This window comes from Callithrix jacchus, chromosome 2 (genome assembly GCF_049354715.1).
Source record: "Callithrix jacchus isolate 240 chromosome 2, calJac240_pri, whole genome shotgun sequence".
NCBI classification, from domain to species: Eukaryota; Metazoa; Chordata; class Mammalia; order Primates; family Cebidae; genus Callithrix; species Callithrix jacchus.
In genome coordinates, this window is record NC_133503.1 from 190,855,239 (window position 1) to 190,873,099 (window position 17,861).

Below are 17,861 nucleotides of genomic sequence, written 5' to 3' on the forward strand. Positions count from 1 at the left end.
ACCCAGGCATGGTGGTGGGTGCCTGTAATCTCAGCTACTGGGGAGGCTGAGGCAGGAAAATCACTTGAACCCAGGAAGCAGAGGTTGCAGTGAGCTAAAACTGTGCCATTGCACTCCAGCCTGGGCAACAAGAGCAAAACTTTCAAAAAAACTAAAACCAAAAACAAACAAACAAAAGAAAAAGAAAAGAATTCTATCACATTTTTCTTACTTAATTTTAGTTTGATTTACAGGAAAAATAAAAACTGTCTTGAAAATATAAATACAGCAATATTTTTAAAAATCCATTGTATTTACATAAGTACAAAACCAAGATTCCCCAATGATTTTTCAATAATCCTCATCATGACTACTTGTACTGCTGTCTTCAAGATGAGGTAAAGACAGTAGGGGAAAGCACACTTGTTGAGGGTCAAAATTACTGAGTGACATACTTTAACCGGGCTGTGGGGTTCTCTTTTTATAACAGACCTCAATAAAAGGCAACACCATTTGTCATTACAGAGTGGTTTTCAAGATGGCAGAAATGTCAAGCTCGGCCTCTCTGTGGAGGGAGGTGTGAGCACGGGGACTTGTGGGAGGCTGGGCACCAGGTGTACACTGACCTGCTTGGCACTCCTCTCAAAGACCACATACTGCTGGCACTGGTCCAGCCGTCTCTTCCTCATGGTCCAATAATGCAATACCCTGTTCTCCCGTTGGAAGAGCTCATTCAAGATATCTGAAAGAAAAAAGAAAAGGATGTATGCTGGTGCTTGCAATCAATTAAAACACCCACAAAATTCCATTCATTTTTATTTAGACTTTTATCCAAATGTTCTGTCTTTGCAAGACAGAATAAATAAAGAAGCACACTGTCAACCAGAAGAACTGTTCTCATTCTTTCCCCTCTATTTGTCATCTTACAATAAAGAGACCACTGGAAACTTAAGGTCAGTCTGTAATACCTCAGGCTGGATGGATTTGTGGGATATGGGCATCTTAAAATACGCATTCGACATAATGCACAATTTTATAATATGCAATTCGACAATCACTGAAAAACATCGCATTTTTTTTCAAGACTATTAAAACCTTCTGTAGATGGAGTTTACACAGATTAAAAGTTGTATCAAAATGGTGGACTAATAATCAACAAAGGTGGATTAAAAAAAAAAAAACCCGAAACGCAAAACCATAACCCCTTCGGAGAGGAAAGGACATGAAACAGGGAAGTAGAGAAGCATGAAGCTATAAAGGCAAAAAAGCTCCCTTATTACACAAACATTTAAGGTGTTATAACCAAACAAGAACCACCAAAAACTGCTGCACAAAAAAGTTTTTTAAGAATTGGGAACGTTTAAGACACAGACCTAATTTACTTAGTAGTCAACAGAAAAATGCTGAACAAACCCTTTGGAAGAATGAGCAAAGTCTATAAATATGAAGCTCGCATTTAAAAAATACAGTCAACAAAATATACAGGAACATACTTAACCTCAAAAATGAAAACATCTCTCACTGCTTTCCTGGCAGACGGATAACAGAGTAAGGGGAACAGGTCATCATGATCCTCTCTTACAGAGAGAGAAAAACTGAGTGTGGCCCCAGGGAATGATAATGAAAGTAAGCATGCAGACCTTTTTTTTACAGATGGGGTCTCACTATAATGGCCAGGCTGGTCTTGAACTCCTTACCTCAGGTGATCCACCCACCTCGGCCTCCCAAAGTGCTAGGATTACAGGCGTGAGCCACTACGCCCGGCCTCATGCATACCTTTTAACCGGGAATTTATCTTTCAGACAAACAGTCCTCACTCAAGTATTCAAAACTGTACTCAGATATTTGAACACTGAAGCGCTGGTTAGAACAGTGGGAAATGGGAAGCAATGTATGACCCATAATTGAGGGACAGGTCAAATCAATTTCAGAAATGCTATACTGGGTATTAAAAAGAAGAGCAGATCTTTAAATTCTGACACAGAAAGATGACTAAGATATATTATTAAGTGAAAGATGCAAATTGCAAGGTATACAGTTCCATTTTTGCAACAATTTAAAAAGTGGGCCAGGTGAGTGGAATATATATGTTTATACTTCTCTACATATTTACATTTATATTCACAGACAGCTTGCACAAAGTCGTGACAGTGGTTCCCAGCAGCTAAGGAATTAGGTAACTTATATACATTTGAACACTTTTTGACCCTAAGTCTGTTTTGCTCTACAAGTTTATGAAACAAACTAAAAACTTAAAAAAAATTCCCAAGACTGAAACTGCAAATCAAATACATGGTTCTTAGTAACTTTATTATGTTGGAAAACCACTAAAATAGGAAGTTTTCCACAAATACTTACTGAGTTCCCAGCAGGCTGTACTTAGTGATAAGAATGGAAGAGAAGCATTTACATCCAGCCTAACAACAGACTCTCTCAATACTGCCTCTAAAATGAACCCCCAATTTATTGACTTTTCTCCATCTCTACCATTATCACCCCAAATTCCACCATATTCTTATGGTGACAATACGGTGTCATCATTTTTGATGGCAATCAAAAATTCTTCAGACATTGCCAACTATCCCCCAGGGACCAGTGGTAACGCTGTCATTTTTACTCCACTGAAGAGGTAAACTAGTTTAGTGAAATAAATTAAAACTTTGAAATCTGAAGTCTGCTAAAAAATTAAGCTATCATTTACATGAAAAAAATTGCACATGAAAATGAATACAAGCCAATAGGTTTTTTTTCTAGTCTCTCATTTCCACGTCTCTGCCTGAGCCAGTGCTAATTTTGGGCAAGTGAGCAGCAAACAGTGCTAAGTGCCCTCTTGGATTTGGGGCTTCCTCAAGCTCCTGGTCCTCTGACTACGTGGTCTGAGACTCTTCCTTGCCTGTGCCTTAGGGTAATATTGTCTTTTCTGCCACCATTACTCTTACAGGAGCTTAGTGCACTGACTCGAGCATAAATAAACCTTTCACTCCCCAAGTAGGCTCTGAGGGAAACAGAACACTTAATTCTTCACAGCATCCACCATTAGGATATACAACAGCAAAGGTACAATGAAGATCTAATGAGGGAATAAATGAAACACAGTCTCCCTCTCACACAGAAACGTGTGTCAAACTAGCACAACCTAGAAAGGACCACAATATCTTCCATCAGAAATGACAGGACACAATCAACAAATAAAATCAATATTGAGAGATGGAAGAAAGGAAATCACTTTTATAGGACATGAGCCAAGTAAACCAATGATCAGACTTACTCATGTAGAAAAATAATTACTTTTGTGAGTTATACATTTTCTTTAGAAGAAAAAACTCAACAATCAGTAAATACGTTTCACTGATAAAGATTTACAGTAGTGTTAACAAAATGATTTTGTGACAACTAATAGGTGAATCAGATGAGCTGACAGTAAAATATAAGGCAGAAAGTTTTTGTTAATCATATTGTTTTGAAATGTATGAGATGAATCATTTGTTAACTCATCATCACAACTTTTTCCCTATAAAACTCAACTTAGGCTGTGTAACCCTGGTCAAAGTAGTTATTCGATTTGTGCCTTAGTTGCTTTATCCGTTTTCCTGTCCACATCATCCTATTACACATTTTCCCAGACCTTTTTCTATGCACTTACATATATACACACACACACACAAATATGGTTTCATAGGTTTTTATACTCAAATGATATAAGCTATATACTATTATTTTTAATTTGTTTTTATTAACTATGCCTTAGGTATACAAAATTGATAACACTTTACAGTGATAAAATCGGGATGTAATTTTCGACTTGAGCTTTTAAAAATACTTTGCCTATAGGTAACTCTGGTTTTTCTTTTCCTCCATCTATAATATTTTTCACTTACTCTAACAAAATAGCCAGCGGCAGTAAATATCATCATAAAAATCATATCATCATAAAAATCTGCATTTTCTCCCTGTTTATATTCTTCAGATTGTTCAATAAACTATCAACCTATTCAATATATTATCAGCCTATACATTTGTTTAATATTTTATTATTAAACTAAGGTTATTAGTAAGGACTTCATTAACATGAAATGCACATTTGAAATGAAACTGAGGGGCCGAGCACGGTGGCTCACACCTGTAATCCCAGCACTTTGGGAGGCCGAGGCGGGTGGATCACGAGGTCAAGAGATCGAGACCATCCTGGTCAACATGGTGAAACCCCGTCTCTACTAAAAATACAAAAAATTAGCTGGGCATGGTGGCGCGTGCCTGTAATCCCAGCTACTCAGGAGGCTGAGGCAGGAGAATTGCCTGAACCCATGAGGCGGAGGTTGCGGTGAGCCGAGATGGCACCATTGCACTCCAGCCTGGGTAACAAGAGCGAAACTCCATCTCGGGGAAAAAAAAAAAAAAAAAAAGAAATGAAACTGAGATTGAGAGTTCAGAACACATCAAGCAAGCTCCCTCCGTCTCTTGCCAGGGATGCATCGGGCCGCCCCCGGGAAGTCCCAGCTCTACTCACTTTTCACTTGCTGCTCAGGAGCTTTGATGTGCGTCACCATTCCTGGCATGTTCACACTGTTCCTGTGCAGGTATTTCAGGAAGACATCTGCATTCCTCCGAGCAAGGGTGCAAGCCTAAAACACAATGGAGAGCAATGTGCTGCTAGTTTGACTTCTACAAAACATGTGTCTGGAGTACACATCACTTGGCTCTAACATATCTTTGCCTAAAACATTTATCTGGCCACCTTCTGGTTTGGAAAATGCATAGGATAAAACCTATTTCAATTAAAAAAAAAAAAATCTCTCTCTCCTGAAGCCCTCGCTCTGATGACAACCGCTGCTATATTCTGCCCTATAGAGAGGCCCATGGGGCAGTGGACGGAGGGCAGCCACTGGCTTATGGTCACAGAGGAAGGGAAGCCTGGAGAGGTTTACACACCTGGATCACAGCCTGAGGAGAGACCTTGAGCCACAGAACTCAGCTAGGCTGTGCCTGGATTTCTACACAGGGCAGACAGTAAACATTTTCAGTTTTGGGGGCGTCATAGTCTGTTTCTCAGTCACAACTACTCAAACCAACAACCGATGAAAGCAGCCACAGGTGACAGGTAAACTACATTGATGTGGTCCAACTGAGCCCTCAGTTCACAGACTGCCAACCCCGGTCGAAGCCACTGAGTTTTGGGGTACTTTGTTACGTGATGTTATTTTGGTAACAGGTAACTGACAATATGTGTTTATGTTTATGCAGCAGGATAAACCAAAGCAGTTTCATTCATATTTTAAAATAAGGGTTTTATATTAAAGGATACAAATATAAAATCAAGAAGGTAAGGAAACAAACTTGTCAATATTTGAATTAGAAACATCTTGTATATTTCCCATCTTGGGTCTGGAATTAATCTTTCGTTAAGGAGCTCTAGCTCCCTCTAGTGGTAAATGGTATTTAGAGACCACAGTCTAGTCATTCAGGATGATCGGGACTTTTGGGTTGGTCACTGTTTCCAGACTTTTCCAGCAGATGGAGCTAGGCTATCTTTTTTTGCAATTATGAGAAAAACACAACATGGGTCTCTACTGATCCATGTGAAATTTCAAGTTGTCTGATATGGTCTGCTCTGTGTTCCCACCCAAATGTCATCTGGCATTGTAATCCCCATGTGTATAGGTAGGGGGAAAAACCTTGCTGGAGGTGACTAAATCCTGGTGGTGGTCTCCCATGCTGTTCTTGTGACAGTGAGTGAGTCCTCACAAGATCTGATGGTTTTGTGAAGGGCTTTTCCCTGCCTTGCCCTGCACTTCTCTCTTTCTTCTCCTTCCTGCGCCATGTGAAGAAGGACATGTTTGCTTCCCCTTCCACAGTGACTGTAAGTTTTCTGAGGCCTCCCCAGTCCTGCAGAACTGTACGTCAATTAAACCTTGTTCTTTTATAGATCATCCAGTGTCAGGTATTTCTTCATAGCAGCACTGAGAATGGACTAATACACTGTCAAACCAAACAAGGAAGATGCTGAAGACTATGAGGGTGATGGCTAAAGACAGCCTAGCAGCTGCCTTGAAAAGGCTCCTCAAGCAAACCTGGTGGACATTTACAGAACTCTCCACCCCAAATCCACAGAATACACATTCTTCTCAGCACCACATCACACCTACTCTAAAATTGACCACATAATTGGAAGTAAAGCACTGCTCAACAAATGCAAAACAACTGAAATCATAACAAACAGCCTCTCAGACCATAGTGCAATCAAGTTAGAACTCAGAATTCAGAAACCGACCCAGAACCGCACAGCTTCATGGAAACTGAACAACTGGCTCTTGAATGTTGACTGGGTAAACAACGAAATGAAGGCAGAAATAAAGAAGTTCTTCGAAACCAATGAGAACGAAGACACAACGTGCCAGAACCTCTGGGACACATTTAAAGCAGTCTCTAGAGGAAAGTATATAGCAATAAGTGCCCATATGAGGAGAATGGAGAGATCCAAAATTGACACCCTATCGTCAAAATTGAAAGAGCTAGAGGAGCAAGATCAAAAAAACTCAAAACCCAGCAGAAGACAAGAAATTACTAAGATCAGAGCTGAGCTGAAGGAGATTGAGACACGAAAAACCCTTCAAAAAATCAATAAATCCAAGAGCTGGTTTTTTGAAAAGATCAACAAAATAGACAGACCACTAGCCAGATTGATTAAAAATAAAAGAGAGAACAAACAAATAGATGCAATAAAAAATGATAAAGGGGAAATCACCACAGATTCCACAGAAATTCAAACCATCATCAGAGAATATTACAAACAACTATATGCGCATAAACTAGTAACCCTGGAAGAAATGGACAAATTCCTGGACTCCTGTGTCCTCCCAAGCCTAAACCAGGAGGAAGCTGAAACTATGAATAGACCAATAACAAGGTCTGAAGTCGAGGCAGCAATTAAGAGCCTACCTCACAAAAAAAGCCCAGGTCCAGACGGGTTCACAGCTGAATTCTACCAGACACACAAGGAGGAGCTGGTACCATTCCTTCTAAAACTATTTCAAACAATCCAAAAAGAGGGAATCCTTCCCAAATCATTTTATGAGACCAACATCATCCTGATACCAAAACCCGGCAGAAACCCAACGAGAAAAGAAAACTTCAGGCCAATATCCATGATGAACATAGATGCAAAAATCTTCAATAAAATATTGGCAAGCCGATTGCAACAGCAAATCAAAAAACTTATTCATCATGATCAAGTAGGATTCATCCCGGGGATGCAAGGCTGGTTCAACATACGCAAGTCTATCAACGTAATTCACCACATAAACAGAACCAAAAACAAAAACCACATGATTATCTCAATTGACGCAGAGAAGGCATTTGACAAAATTCAACAGCCCTTTATGCTAAAAACCCTCAATAAACTCGCTATCGATGGAACGTATCTCAAAGTAATAAAAGCTATTTATGACAAACCAACAGCCAATATCATACTGAATGGGAAAAAACTGGAAGCATTCCCTTTGAAATCTGGCACTAGACAAGGATGCCCTCTCTCACCACTCCTATTCAATATAGTTCTGGAAGTTCTAGCCAGAGCAATCAGGCAAGAAAAAGAAATAAAGGGTATTCAGATAGGAAAGGTGGAAGCCAAATTGTCTCTATTTGCAGACGACATGATAGTATACCTAGAAGACCCCATTGCCTCAGCCCAAAAACTCCTGAAACTGATAAACAACTTCAGCAAAGTCTCAGGATATAAAATCAATGTGCAAAAATCACAAGCATTCGTCTACACCAATAACAGACTTACAGAAAGCCAAATCAAGAGCGAACTGCCATTCGCAATTGCTACAAAAAGAATAAAATACCTTGGAATACAACTCACAAGGAACGTAAGGGACCTCTTCAAGGAGAACTACAAACCACTGCTCAACGAAATCAGAGAGGACACAAACAGATGGAGAAACATTCCATGTTCATGGTTAGGAAGAATTAATATCGTGAAAATGGCTATACTGCCCAAAGTAATTGACAGAATCAACGCTATCCCCATCAAGCTACCATTGACTTTCTTCACAGAACTGGAAAAAACCACCATGAACTTCATATGGAACCAAAAGAGAGCCCGCATAGCCAAGTCAATTCTAAGCAAAAAGAACACAGTGGGGGGCATCACACTACCGGATTTCAAAGTATACTACAAGGCTACAGTAATCAAAACAGCATGGTACTGGTACCAAAACAGAGATATAGACCAATGGAACAAAACAGAGGCACCGGAGGCAACACAACATACATACAACTATACAATCTTTGATAAACCTGACAAAAACAAGCAATGGGGCAAGGATTCCATGTTTAACAAATGGTGTTGGGAAAACTGGCTAGCCATGTGCAGAAAGCAGAAACTGGACCCCTTCCTGACACCTTACACTAAAATTAACTCCAGATGGATTAAAGACTTAAACATAAGACCTGGCACCATAAAAACCCTAGAAGGAAATCTAGGCAAAACTATCCGGGACATAGGAGTAGGCAAGGACTTCATGAACAAAACACCAAGAGCATTGGCAACAAAAGCCAAAATAGACAAATGGGACCTAATGAAACTCCACAGCTTCTGCACGGCAAAAGAAACAGTCACTAGAGTGGATCGGCAACCAACAGAATGGGAAAAAATTTTCGCAGTCTACCCATCTGACAAAGGGCTGATATCCAGAATTTACAAACAACTCAAGCAGATTTACAGGAAAAAAACAAGCCCATTCAAAAGTGGGCAAAGGATATGAACAGATACTTTACGAAAGAAGACATATATGAGGCCAACAATCATATGAAAAAATGCTCATCGTCACTGGTCATCAGAGAGATGCAAATCAAAACCACATTGAGATACCATCTCACGCCAGTTAGAATGGCGATCATTAAAAAATCTGGAGACAACAGGTGCTGGAGAGGATGTGGAGAAAAAGGAACACTTTTACACTGTTGGTGGGAGTGTAAATTAGTTCAACCATTGTGGAAGACAGTGTGGCGATTCCTCAAGGCCTTAGAAATAGAAATTCCATTTGACCCAGCAATCCCATTACTGGGTATATATCCAAAAGACTATAAATCGTTCTACTATAAGGACACATGTACACGAATGTTCATTGCAGCACTGTTTACAATAGCAAAGACCTGGAATCAACCCAAATGCCCATTGATAATAGACTGGATTGGAAAAATGTGGCACATATACACCATGGAATATTATGCAGCAATCAGAAATGATGAGTTCGTGTCGTTTGTAGGGACATGGATGAATCTGGAGAACATCATCCTCAGCAAACTGACACAAGAACAGAAAATGAAACACCGCATATTCTCACTCATAGGTGGGTGATGAAAAATGAGAACACATGGACACAGAAAGGGGAGTACTAAACACGGGGGTCTATTGGGGGGAAAAGGGGAGGGCCAGTGGGAGGGGGAGGTGGGGAGGGATAGCCTGGGGAGAAATGCCAAATGTGGGTGAAGGGGAGAAGAAAAGCAAAGCACACTGCCATGTGTATACCTACGCAACTGTCTTGCATGCTCTGCTCATGTACCCCAAAACCTATAATCCAATAAAAAATTAAAAAAAAAAAAAAAAAAAGAAAAGGCTCCTAAGGATAGGACAAGCTGAATGTCAAAAGATAAGTGACAGTGACTGCTTTGAAACACACCAAATATATTTAAATCCATGATGATACTAAAAAAAGTCATATGTAACAGTTGCTATGGCAACAATTCATTATCTGAATATGGCAAATAAAGAAAAAGGATCAAGAAAGCATTTACTCTGCCTTTTCTGGGCACATTCTATTTTAGAGTAACCAAATAGCTGAGAGGGAATAATTCTAGCTAATTGAGGCCAAAGGAAATGATAGAATTAGAGTATCATCATTTTGTAATTCCAAAAAATAGTATCATCACTGGCTAACACCATTAGCTGAAAATCTAATGGGAAGTACAGAGGATGAACTGCACTCACCATACTTGAGCCACTGATCAATTTCCTTACCAGCCAGAGTCAAAAGAAAGAACTACACATTATGTGTCTCCTGTGTAACCCCATAAAAAGTACAAGCACAACTGGCAAGGTTTTCCTTGCACGCGTGCACATACACTCACACACTCCCTCTTGGTCTCTCTTTTTCTCTCTTCCCCTCTCTCTTTTTCAAACCAGCTGTAATCAAGGTTCACAACCTAACAAAAATCTAGCAATTGTAGATGGTGCTAAATGACTCCACAGGATGCAATTATCAGTCTGGAATGGGGAATATGCCACAATCTAAGAAACCTATTTCTCCAATTAATAAATAATAAAGGGGGAGTGCAGTTTAGATTAAAAGTGATTCAAAAGACATGCCCAACCAAATCAATATGTGGGCCCTGTCTGAATCTTAATTAAAACCAGTATAAAAAGACATTTATAGGCCAGGTGTGGGGACTCATGCCTGCAATCCCAATACTTTGGGAGGCCAAGGAAGAAGGATCCCTTGAGCCCAGGAGTTTGAGACCAGTCTGGACAACATAAAGAGACCCTGTCACTACAAAAAAAAAAAAAAAAAATTAGCCAGGTATGGTGGCAAGTGCCTGTAGCCCTAGGAACTTGGGAGGTGGTGGGACAGTCACTTAAGCCAGGCATCTAAGGCTGCAGTGGGCTATGATCACATCAGTGCACTCCAGGCTTGGGTGGCAAAGCAAAACCCCATCTCAAAAAAAAAACAAAAAGGCATGTATAGAACAATCAGAAAAATGTTTAACAATGCTGAATTTCAGCTAATTAAAGAATTACTATTAATTTTAAGATATAATGATAATATATTTGTATTTCTGAAAGGGAGAATTTAATGTTCATCACAAATAAAACGATGTATTTAGAATTGTAAATAATCCACTGAAGGTGGATATATGCCCATACACTGATAATCAGTGAAGCTGGGTGAGGAGTAAAACACGAGGAGCATCCACGCTCTCTGCTCTTGTATCTATCTTTAAATTTCCGTAATAAAATCACCACAAAATTCTAGTTGAACAAAGGGATCCAAAAAGCCTTGTGATTACAGATGCTCCTTGACTTACACTGATAAACCCATTGTAAGTTCAAAATATCATAAGTGAAAAATGAGTTTAATGCACCTCATCTACTCAACACCACAGCTTAACTTAGCTTAGTTACCTTAAATGTGCTTGGTTGAAGCCTACAGTTGGGCAAAATCGTCTAAAACAAAGTCTATTTTATAATCCATGTTGACTATCTCATGTAATTGATAGAATGCTACACTGCAAGTAAAAACCAACGGCTGTACAGCATTTGACGTACAGGTTCAACTGCATGCACAGTGCACTGGCACCAATGAAAGTCAAAAAATCACAAGTCAAACCATCATAACTTGAGGACCGCCTATATTTTTGTTTTGTAATTTTACCTAAATAGCTACCCTTACTATATGAATGAAGTGGCTTTCATTTTTCTTTCATACTAAATGGATCCTGGACACGGTGGGGGGGCAAATTATAATGATTTCACTTCGAAATCCTAACAGTGGTCAGCACTGAGTAAACTTACGCAGCCGGGACATGTTGGGGGAGGGGCTTTAAAAAGGTGTTGACATAGTTATAATGAATGACCCTGGAAACTGATGGTTTTCTCACCCCGGGAGCTTGCTTAATAAGTGACCAGATATAATTTTCAAAGAGTTATAATTTATTCTCCCAGGCTAAACAATAATTCTGTTCTTTCTGAAGAAGAACGAAAAAAAAAAACCCAGTAATTCTGTCAGATGATGGACTTCAGAAAAAAACAAAAAGTGTTAAGTGTAAGAGGAAAGAGTCAGAGGCGAGAAGGCTGAAGCAATGAGACAGGTAAAGAGGAAAAGCGACCACCACACCACCTCTTAATGGGTCTGGGTGGTGGTAACAAGCAGAACCTCAGAAGTTCTTCAAGGGTCCAAGAATACAACATGGGACATTCAGCACCAAATATTCCTAAATGTTTCAACTACCGTGAAAAATTTAGCTGTTCGAAAGCATATCTGTGACCAGGTATGACTAACTGTGACATATAAAAAAATAGGACAGAGCACTGTAGTCCCAGCTACTTGGGAGGCCGAGGTGGGAGGATCGCTTAAGCCGAGGAAGTTCAAGGCTTCAGAGAGCCATGATTGCACTACTGCACTACGGCCTGGGTGACAGACTGGGACCTTTTCTCCAAATTGAAAAAAAAAAAACCAACACAAAGCAATCTTGAAAAATTCCTCATTTAAAGATTCTCAGAGAGAAAACTCCCAGCTTGGTCTGCATGTGACACACCTCTCCTGTTGGAAGCATTTCCTGAGTAGGTATCAGTGATTGCCACCACAAGCCGTGTGGCGCACCCACCCTGTGTCTACTCCACGCCATGCTTACACCTTTTCTGAGATACAATCTTCATTGCCTATAAAGGGATTGAGGGGGCTGAGTTCCCAAAGGAAGATTATTTTAAGCTACAGGTTATTTCTTTTCACCAAATCAATCAACCAATCAATCACTCTGTATCCATAATCACTTGGTATTGTGACTTTCAACCAATCCTTATTTGTCAGTTTTAGCTATTCCCCTGTGAAAACTAGAAAGAAAGGGCAATCATATATAAAAAAGATTTTAAGGTTTTCTTTCTTCGGTTGACTTCTCACTGATGTAACACTGTCCCCATTACATTCCACGGCAGGCAAGAGCCAGCGGGTAGGGGATCCCTTGGGAAGTGAAGACGGTGCCGCGCACACCTGGCAGGCAGGTGCTGCCCATACCTTCAGGAATGCCTCCTTCTGCTCCAGGTGCTTGCTGATCATGGGCGTCACATGGTCCGTCTCGGAGTTGGGGCCCAGCTTATCAGCCCCGCCACACCAGTCTTCTTCTCTCTTATACTCCTGTTCCAGGCTCTCAAGGACGCTGCAGACCTGTGAACAGGAACAGTTTGAGGCTCAGCCTTGGCATCTGCCATTGCCGATTGGTATCTCTGGAAAGCCCTTTCAGTCGGGCTGAGGATGAAGGTGCTGTCAGAAGGATCAAAACAAAAAGAGGGAGCCATGGACCAGGCATGGTGGCTAACACCTGTAATCCCAGCACTTTAGGAGGCCAAGGCAGGTGGATCACGAGGTCAGGAATTTGAGACCAACCTGGCCAACATGGTAAAACCCCGTCTCTACTAAAAATACCAAAATTAGCCGGGTGTGATGGCGGGCACCTGTGATTCCAGCTACTCAGGAAGCTAAGGCAAGAGAATTGCTTGAACCTGGGAAGCAGAGGTTGCAGTGAGCCGAGATTACACCACTGCACTCCCGCCTGGGTAAACAGAGCAAGACTCCGTTTAAAAAAAAAAAAAAAAAAGGAGTCATGGCTCTGTCTGGCTGGAGGACAAGTACAAGGTCAAAAGCAGGCAGACCCTTCAGAGCAAGAATAAAACCAAAGCAAATAGCCTGTCTCTCTCTGATGTGTTTCAGGTCATATGTTTAAATGGCAAAGAGAGGTGTCTTCTTAGCTACCTTCTAGCTTATTATTGACATCGAAGCTAAGCAGGAATAATTTCAATTCAAGAATGCCTTTTCCCTGCCTGACTTGCAAATGACTGGTTTGATAACAAGTGACATGTTAACAACAATTGAGTCGTCCAATAAATTAAGCTCTAAGTATCAGTGGGGAGTTCAAGGAAGGAAGGAAACCTCCCCCCAACCTGCTCTGAGGTTTTGTAGAAAGCGACAGAGGCATTGACGAGCTTGAGGCGATCTTCCATCTTGAGCATGAGCTGCTGCCAGTGTGACGCCACCTTCTCGGCGCAGTCCCGGATCATGTCCATGTCGTAGTGGTTGGCCTGTAGCATGGCTTCCGCCTTCTGCTGCACCTGCAGCGCACTCTGATGTGTTTTCTAGAGACAGAAAAGAAAGGGGAAGGCTTATCTGTCAGGGTGTCTCCACTGACTAGAAAGGAACCAGGATGGCTACAGTTACTCTGTTCTTCATGATTCTGTGAAAACCCCTTCAGCCAATACTAACTAGGATGCTTCTAAAAGCACAGCAGACAGTTTAGTAAAAAAGGATTTCTGCCCAGAAACAACTAAGTCTGTATTTAAATTAGCTAATGAAGGATGAAATGCATCAAGACCTCCCAAATGGGTCTCAGCTGTAGGGTTCTCAGCCTGAGAAATAGCCGGAAAGACCCTTAACAGCCAAAGAAGCAGCTGAAATGTTCCAAGTTTATTGTTCCTATTGATCCTTCTCAAAACAGCTGCTGGAAGCAAATGAACAAGTAGAAAAAAGGTGGCCAGAGTGAAGGCTTATTTTTACTTGCAACTTAAACTTTGGACTCTACTGAAAAGTTTTCAAGAACTATTGATTTTAAAAAGGAGAGAGAAAACTAATAAAAAGCTAAGAATGAAACAACTGTGTTCTCTGGAAGTCAATGCCATCTGATACATCTATGCAAATGGCATGGCAAATGCAGCACGATTTTGCTCATCTGTCCTCATTAGAAGATCCAGGATGGGCTGAGAGGTCAGCTTCTGTCTGGTGAGGCCCTGGAGCTAAGGGAGGGGGTGGTCATGGAGGCCACGGTCTCTAAGGACACAGATTTAAAAAAAAAAATAGCAAAACCTTTCATTTCACCTGGAAAAGTACAAATGATCCCATAAAACACTATATACAATATATTCTAATCCTTCACCCAGACACAGTGATTTATTACTTGCAATTTAATTACTAGAAATCCCTGGCACAGTATACACATGCCCAGAGTTTGCGCCTCAGGAAGAAGTGTTAATGTGTGTACAATGGCACCAAGTAGTGGACAATAAATTAATCTAGGGAATGAGTCAGTGGTAAGGTCTATAGTTTTCTTCTCTGGCTGACAACATGTCTTTGAGCAGAGCAGGAGAAAACATTTCTGTCATCATATGTTTTTTTCTTCTTTGACATTACCTCGCCACTATCCCTACCAAAAAACTAGAAATAATTAGTCCACATGCTGACAGTGAATTAGATCAGACCTGGAAATGGCCTGGGTCGTTTTGCTTGCTCCAGTTTTGGCATGGCAGTGACCCTAGTCAAGGTGAACAAGGCTGCTTTTAAGTAGGAATCTGAGGAGATTTCCTGTCGGCATCGTTTACTGACCGATAGTGAATTTGTGATCCACACCTGGACTTGATGAGCTCTCTGCTTGGTTGACGCTGGTAACACAGCAGAAACGTGTTTACAAGACCAGCAAGATACTAGAAAACCTCAGCGGAGGCTGCAATTTGAGCTCCTTGGTTCTGAGCTATTCCAGATCTGAGAAAGTGTATCTTGCCAGGGTCCCTACAACAGGAGAACAACAGGAACCCCCTTGGCCTCCAAGCCCCTTGGGAGCCCTGCAGTGAGGCTATCTGGCTGGGACGCACATCCTCACCTCAGCTGTGGCGCCACAATGCTTCCTTCTCCTGCAATCAACTGCAGACTTAGAAGCACTGTCAATGGGGGTCCTCTGAGTCGTCTTTACCAATCTGGCCCTGAGTGGCTCCCATGGTCAGTGCCATGTAGGGGGATTTAGGACATTTGTCCTGAGGAATGAAAGAGCCAATGCACAGAGAGGCCCAGCGCCCTTACCTCGATGGCATGCTGGAACTGCTCGTGCTCTCGCTGGAGCTGCTCAGCCTCTTGTAACGAGCTGGCTGTGATAAGTCCGGCATTTAACATGGACTCTCCGTTGCGGATCCAACCCAGCACCTGAAACATGACACAGGGTAACTCCAAGCAGTGGACTTTCCAGAGAATCCTGTGGACCACCAGGGATGAAATATCAGCGTGCAAGGCGGTCCAGCTGCTCCTGGCAGGTACAAGGCACTGATGCCTTTATTATCCTCCTGGCAACAGCCTGATTTTCTTCCATGGTATCTGATCGCAAGTGCTGCAAATTTTTAATTAGTTCTGTTATTTTTGGTAACAAATGGGAAATAAAAAGGTAGAAGGTCCAGCAAATTGTTAATATTAGTCCACAAGTCAAAATAGATTAAGGACGACATTTTAGAAGACCTACTGACACGAAGAATTCCCTGATAATCAAGAAAAGCATTTTTTCAGTATTTTCAGGACTGAAAAATTTGCAACTGCTTGGAAAGAGGGGTACTAATTTATTCATTGACTCATTTTCCAATTTAACTGTAGTGTTGAATGGCATAATAACCAAGTTATGAATTATATTATGCTACAATGACAGGGTTCAAGCCATGAGCTTCTCAACTGCACACACTCTCAGAGACTGTGGGAGTTCTGGAGAGCCAGGTGTGGCAGAGACCTCAGGTAACCTATGAGACACCTATTCTCCTCATTTAGCACAGAAGTACCCTCTCCCAAAGTTGGGGCTTTACTTAGAAAAACTAAGTAAAACCCCAACTTTTGAGAGCAGGCTTAAACAATAAAACCACTTCTGTGGCTGGGGTTTTCTAAGTAAAACCCCAACATTGAGAGAGGGCTTAAGCAATAAAACCCCTTATCAGCTCCTGTTACAGCCTGGCTACAGTAATGTACAAGTCTAGCCAATGAGATCAAAGCAGGAGTCTCTGCAGAAGTCTGTGAAAATCTTTCTTTTCTGATAGAGGGGCTGACTAGTTCTCATTATGTGTTCCCCTTCCTCATACTTGGGATATGGAGGCAATGGCTGGAGCTATGACAGCCATTTGGCAACCAGAAGAGAAAGGCTGCCCATCACCAAGATCTCAGCCTAATGCACCACAGGACCACTAAATGGACACTAGCAATCTTCTATATATCCTGAGTCATTACATGGGAAAAACACCTTTTTAAAGCCATTATTTTTTAGGCTCTGTGATAGTCAAAGGTGAAACCTAAGGGAAACATGTATTTATTCCTTTACTTATTAAATAAATAGTTTTGTGTTTTGGCAAGAAGGAGCACTTTATTAGCAGGTCACAACTGTAGGGCTGTAGTGGCCCCACAAGGTCGTGAGGTGTCCCTTATGCTGTGTTGAGGTGCAGGATCCAAGAGGTAAAGAGACAGGACACTGAAGAACTGGTGAAGAGCATCTGGACTCGGGGAGCCACACCACCTGTGAGCAGAGATCAGCGGTAGCCCCCAAATGCCCAAGAGCATCTGTATTTATTAGGTACAAGCAGGGGGCAGGGTCGTGAGTGAGGTCATCATATATAGACTTAGTAATAGGGCATACATAATCACGTGAGTGACCACCCCATTATGTCACCTGGGCAGAGAGGTGGGCTGTGCATGGCAGTAGAGGGTCATGTACAGAATAGGGGTCCACCCCCATTGGGTCACTGAGGCAAGGAAGTGGGCTGTGTGCAACAGGTGTCGTGTGCAACACTTCTTATTTGGGGGCTGGAGACTTCAAAGGATTTCTAATAGAAGGATACTGTAAGCTTAATGTAGTGGGAGCGGACAGACTTGTGCTCTTAAGATATTTATGGGAGGATTCTTTGAGGTAGCACAGAAGAGAGAAAAGACTGACAGGGTGTACAGCCGCTGTGACTGGTCACACCAGAGGGGTTCTTCTCCCTCAGTTACTTCCAGGATATCAGGCCTGAGGCCTACATTCCACAGGAACTGGATGCAAGGTACCACAACTTCTTTATCAGGAGGAGAGGCACTTGCTCCAAGCCTGCCATACAGTGTATGCCCTTTCAGGCAGGGACGCCACCACCTGGGTCTTTGGTTCTCATCCTGGTCTGGCTGTTTTCCCATGTACTGCTTCTGTTCTGTGACTGCTCTAGGCATTCCTCCTACTACATACAACTATATGGTTATATAGAATGATTATATAAATCAGCACTAAATGTGCCAGTACAACTATGACTACAATACCTATATGATTATATAGAAACATTATATAGACCTAAG

The 17,861-nt window shown here is 41.5% G+C and overlaps 1 protein-coding gene across 7 annotated transcripts in view; it reads right to left on the reverse strand.

Moving 5' to 3' along the window:
- The window catches only part of TRIO (trio Rho guanine nucleotide exchange factor), a 376,037-nt gene that overhangs the window by 130,838 nt on the left and 227,338 nt on the right, over positions 1 to 17,861 (reverse strand). For all 7 annotated transcript variants that reach the window (XR_013532357.1, XR_013532356.1, XM_035291759.3 and 4 more), the window contains 5 exons: positions 15,597 to 15,716; positions 13,694 to 13,885; positions 12,771 to 12,920; positions 4,487 to 4,601; positions 606 to 721 (listed from right to left, as the gene is read on the reverse strand). Coding sequence is in view for 5 of the 7 variants with exons in the window: in XM_035291759.3 (XP_035147650.2) it covers positions 606 to 721; positions 4,487 to 4,601; positions 12,771 to 12,920; positions 13,694 to 13,885; positions 15,597 to 15,716 (693 nt within the window). In the remaining 2 variants the exon portion in view is untranslated. The remainder of the gene's footprint in view (positions 1 to 605; positions 722 to 4,486; positions 4,602 to 12,770; positions 12,921 to 13,693; positions 13,886 to 15,596; positions 15,717 to 17,861) is intronic.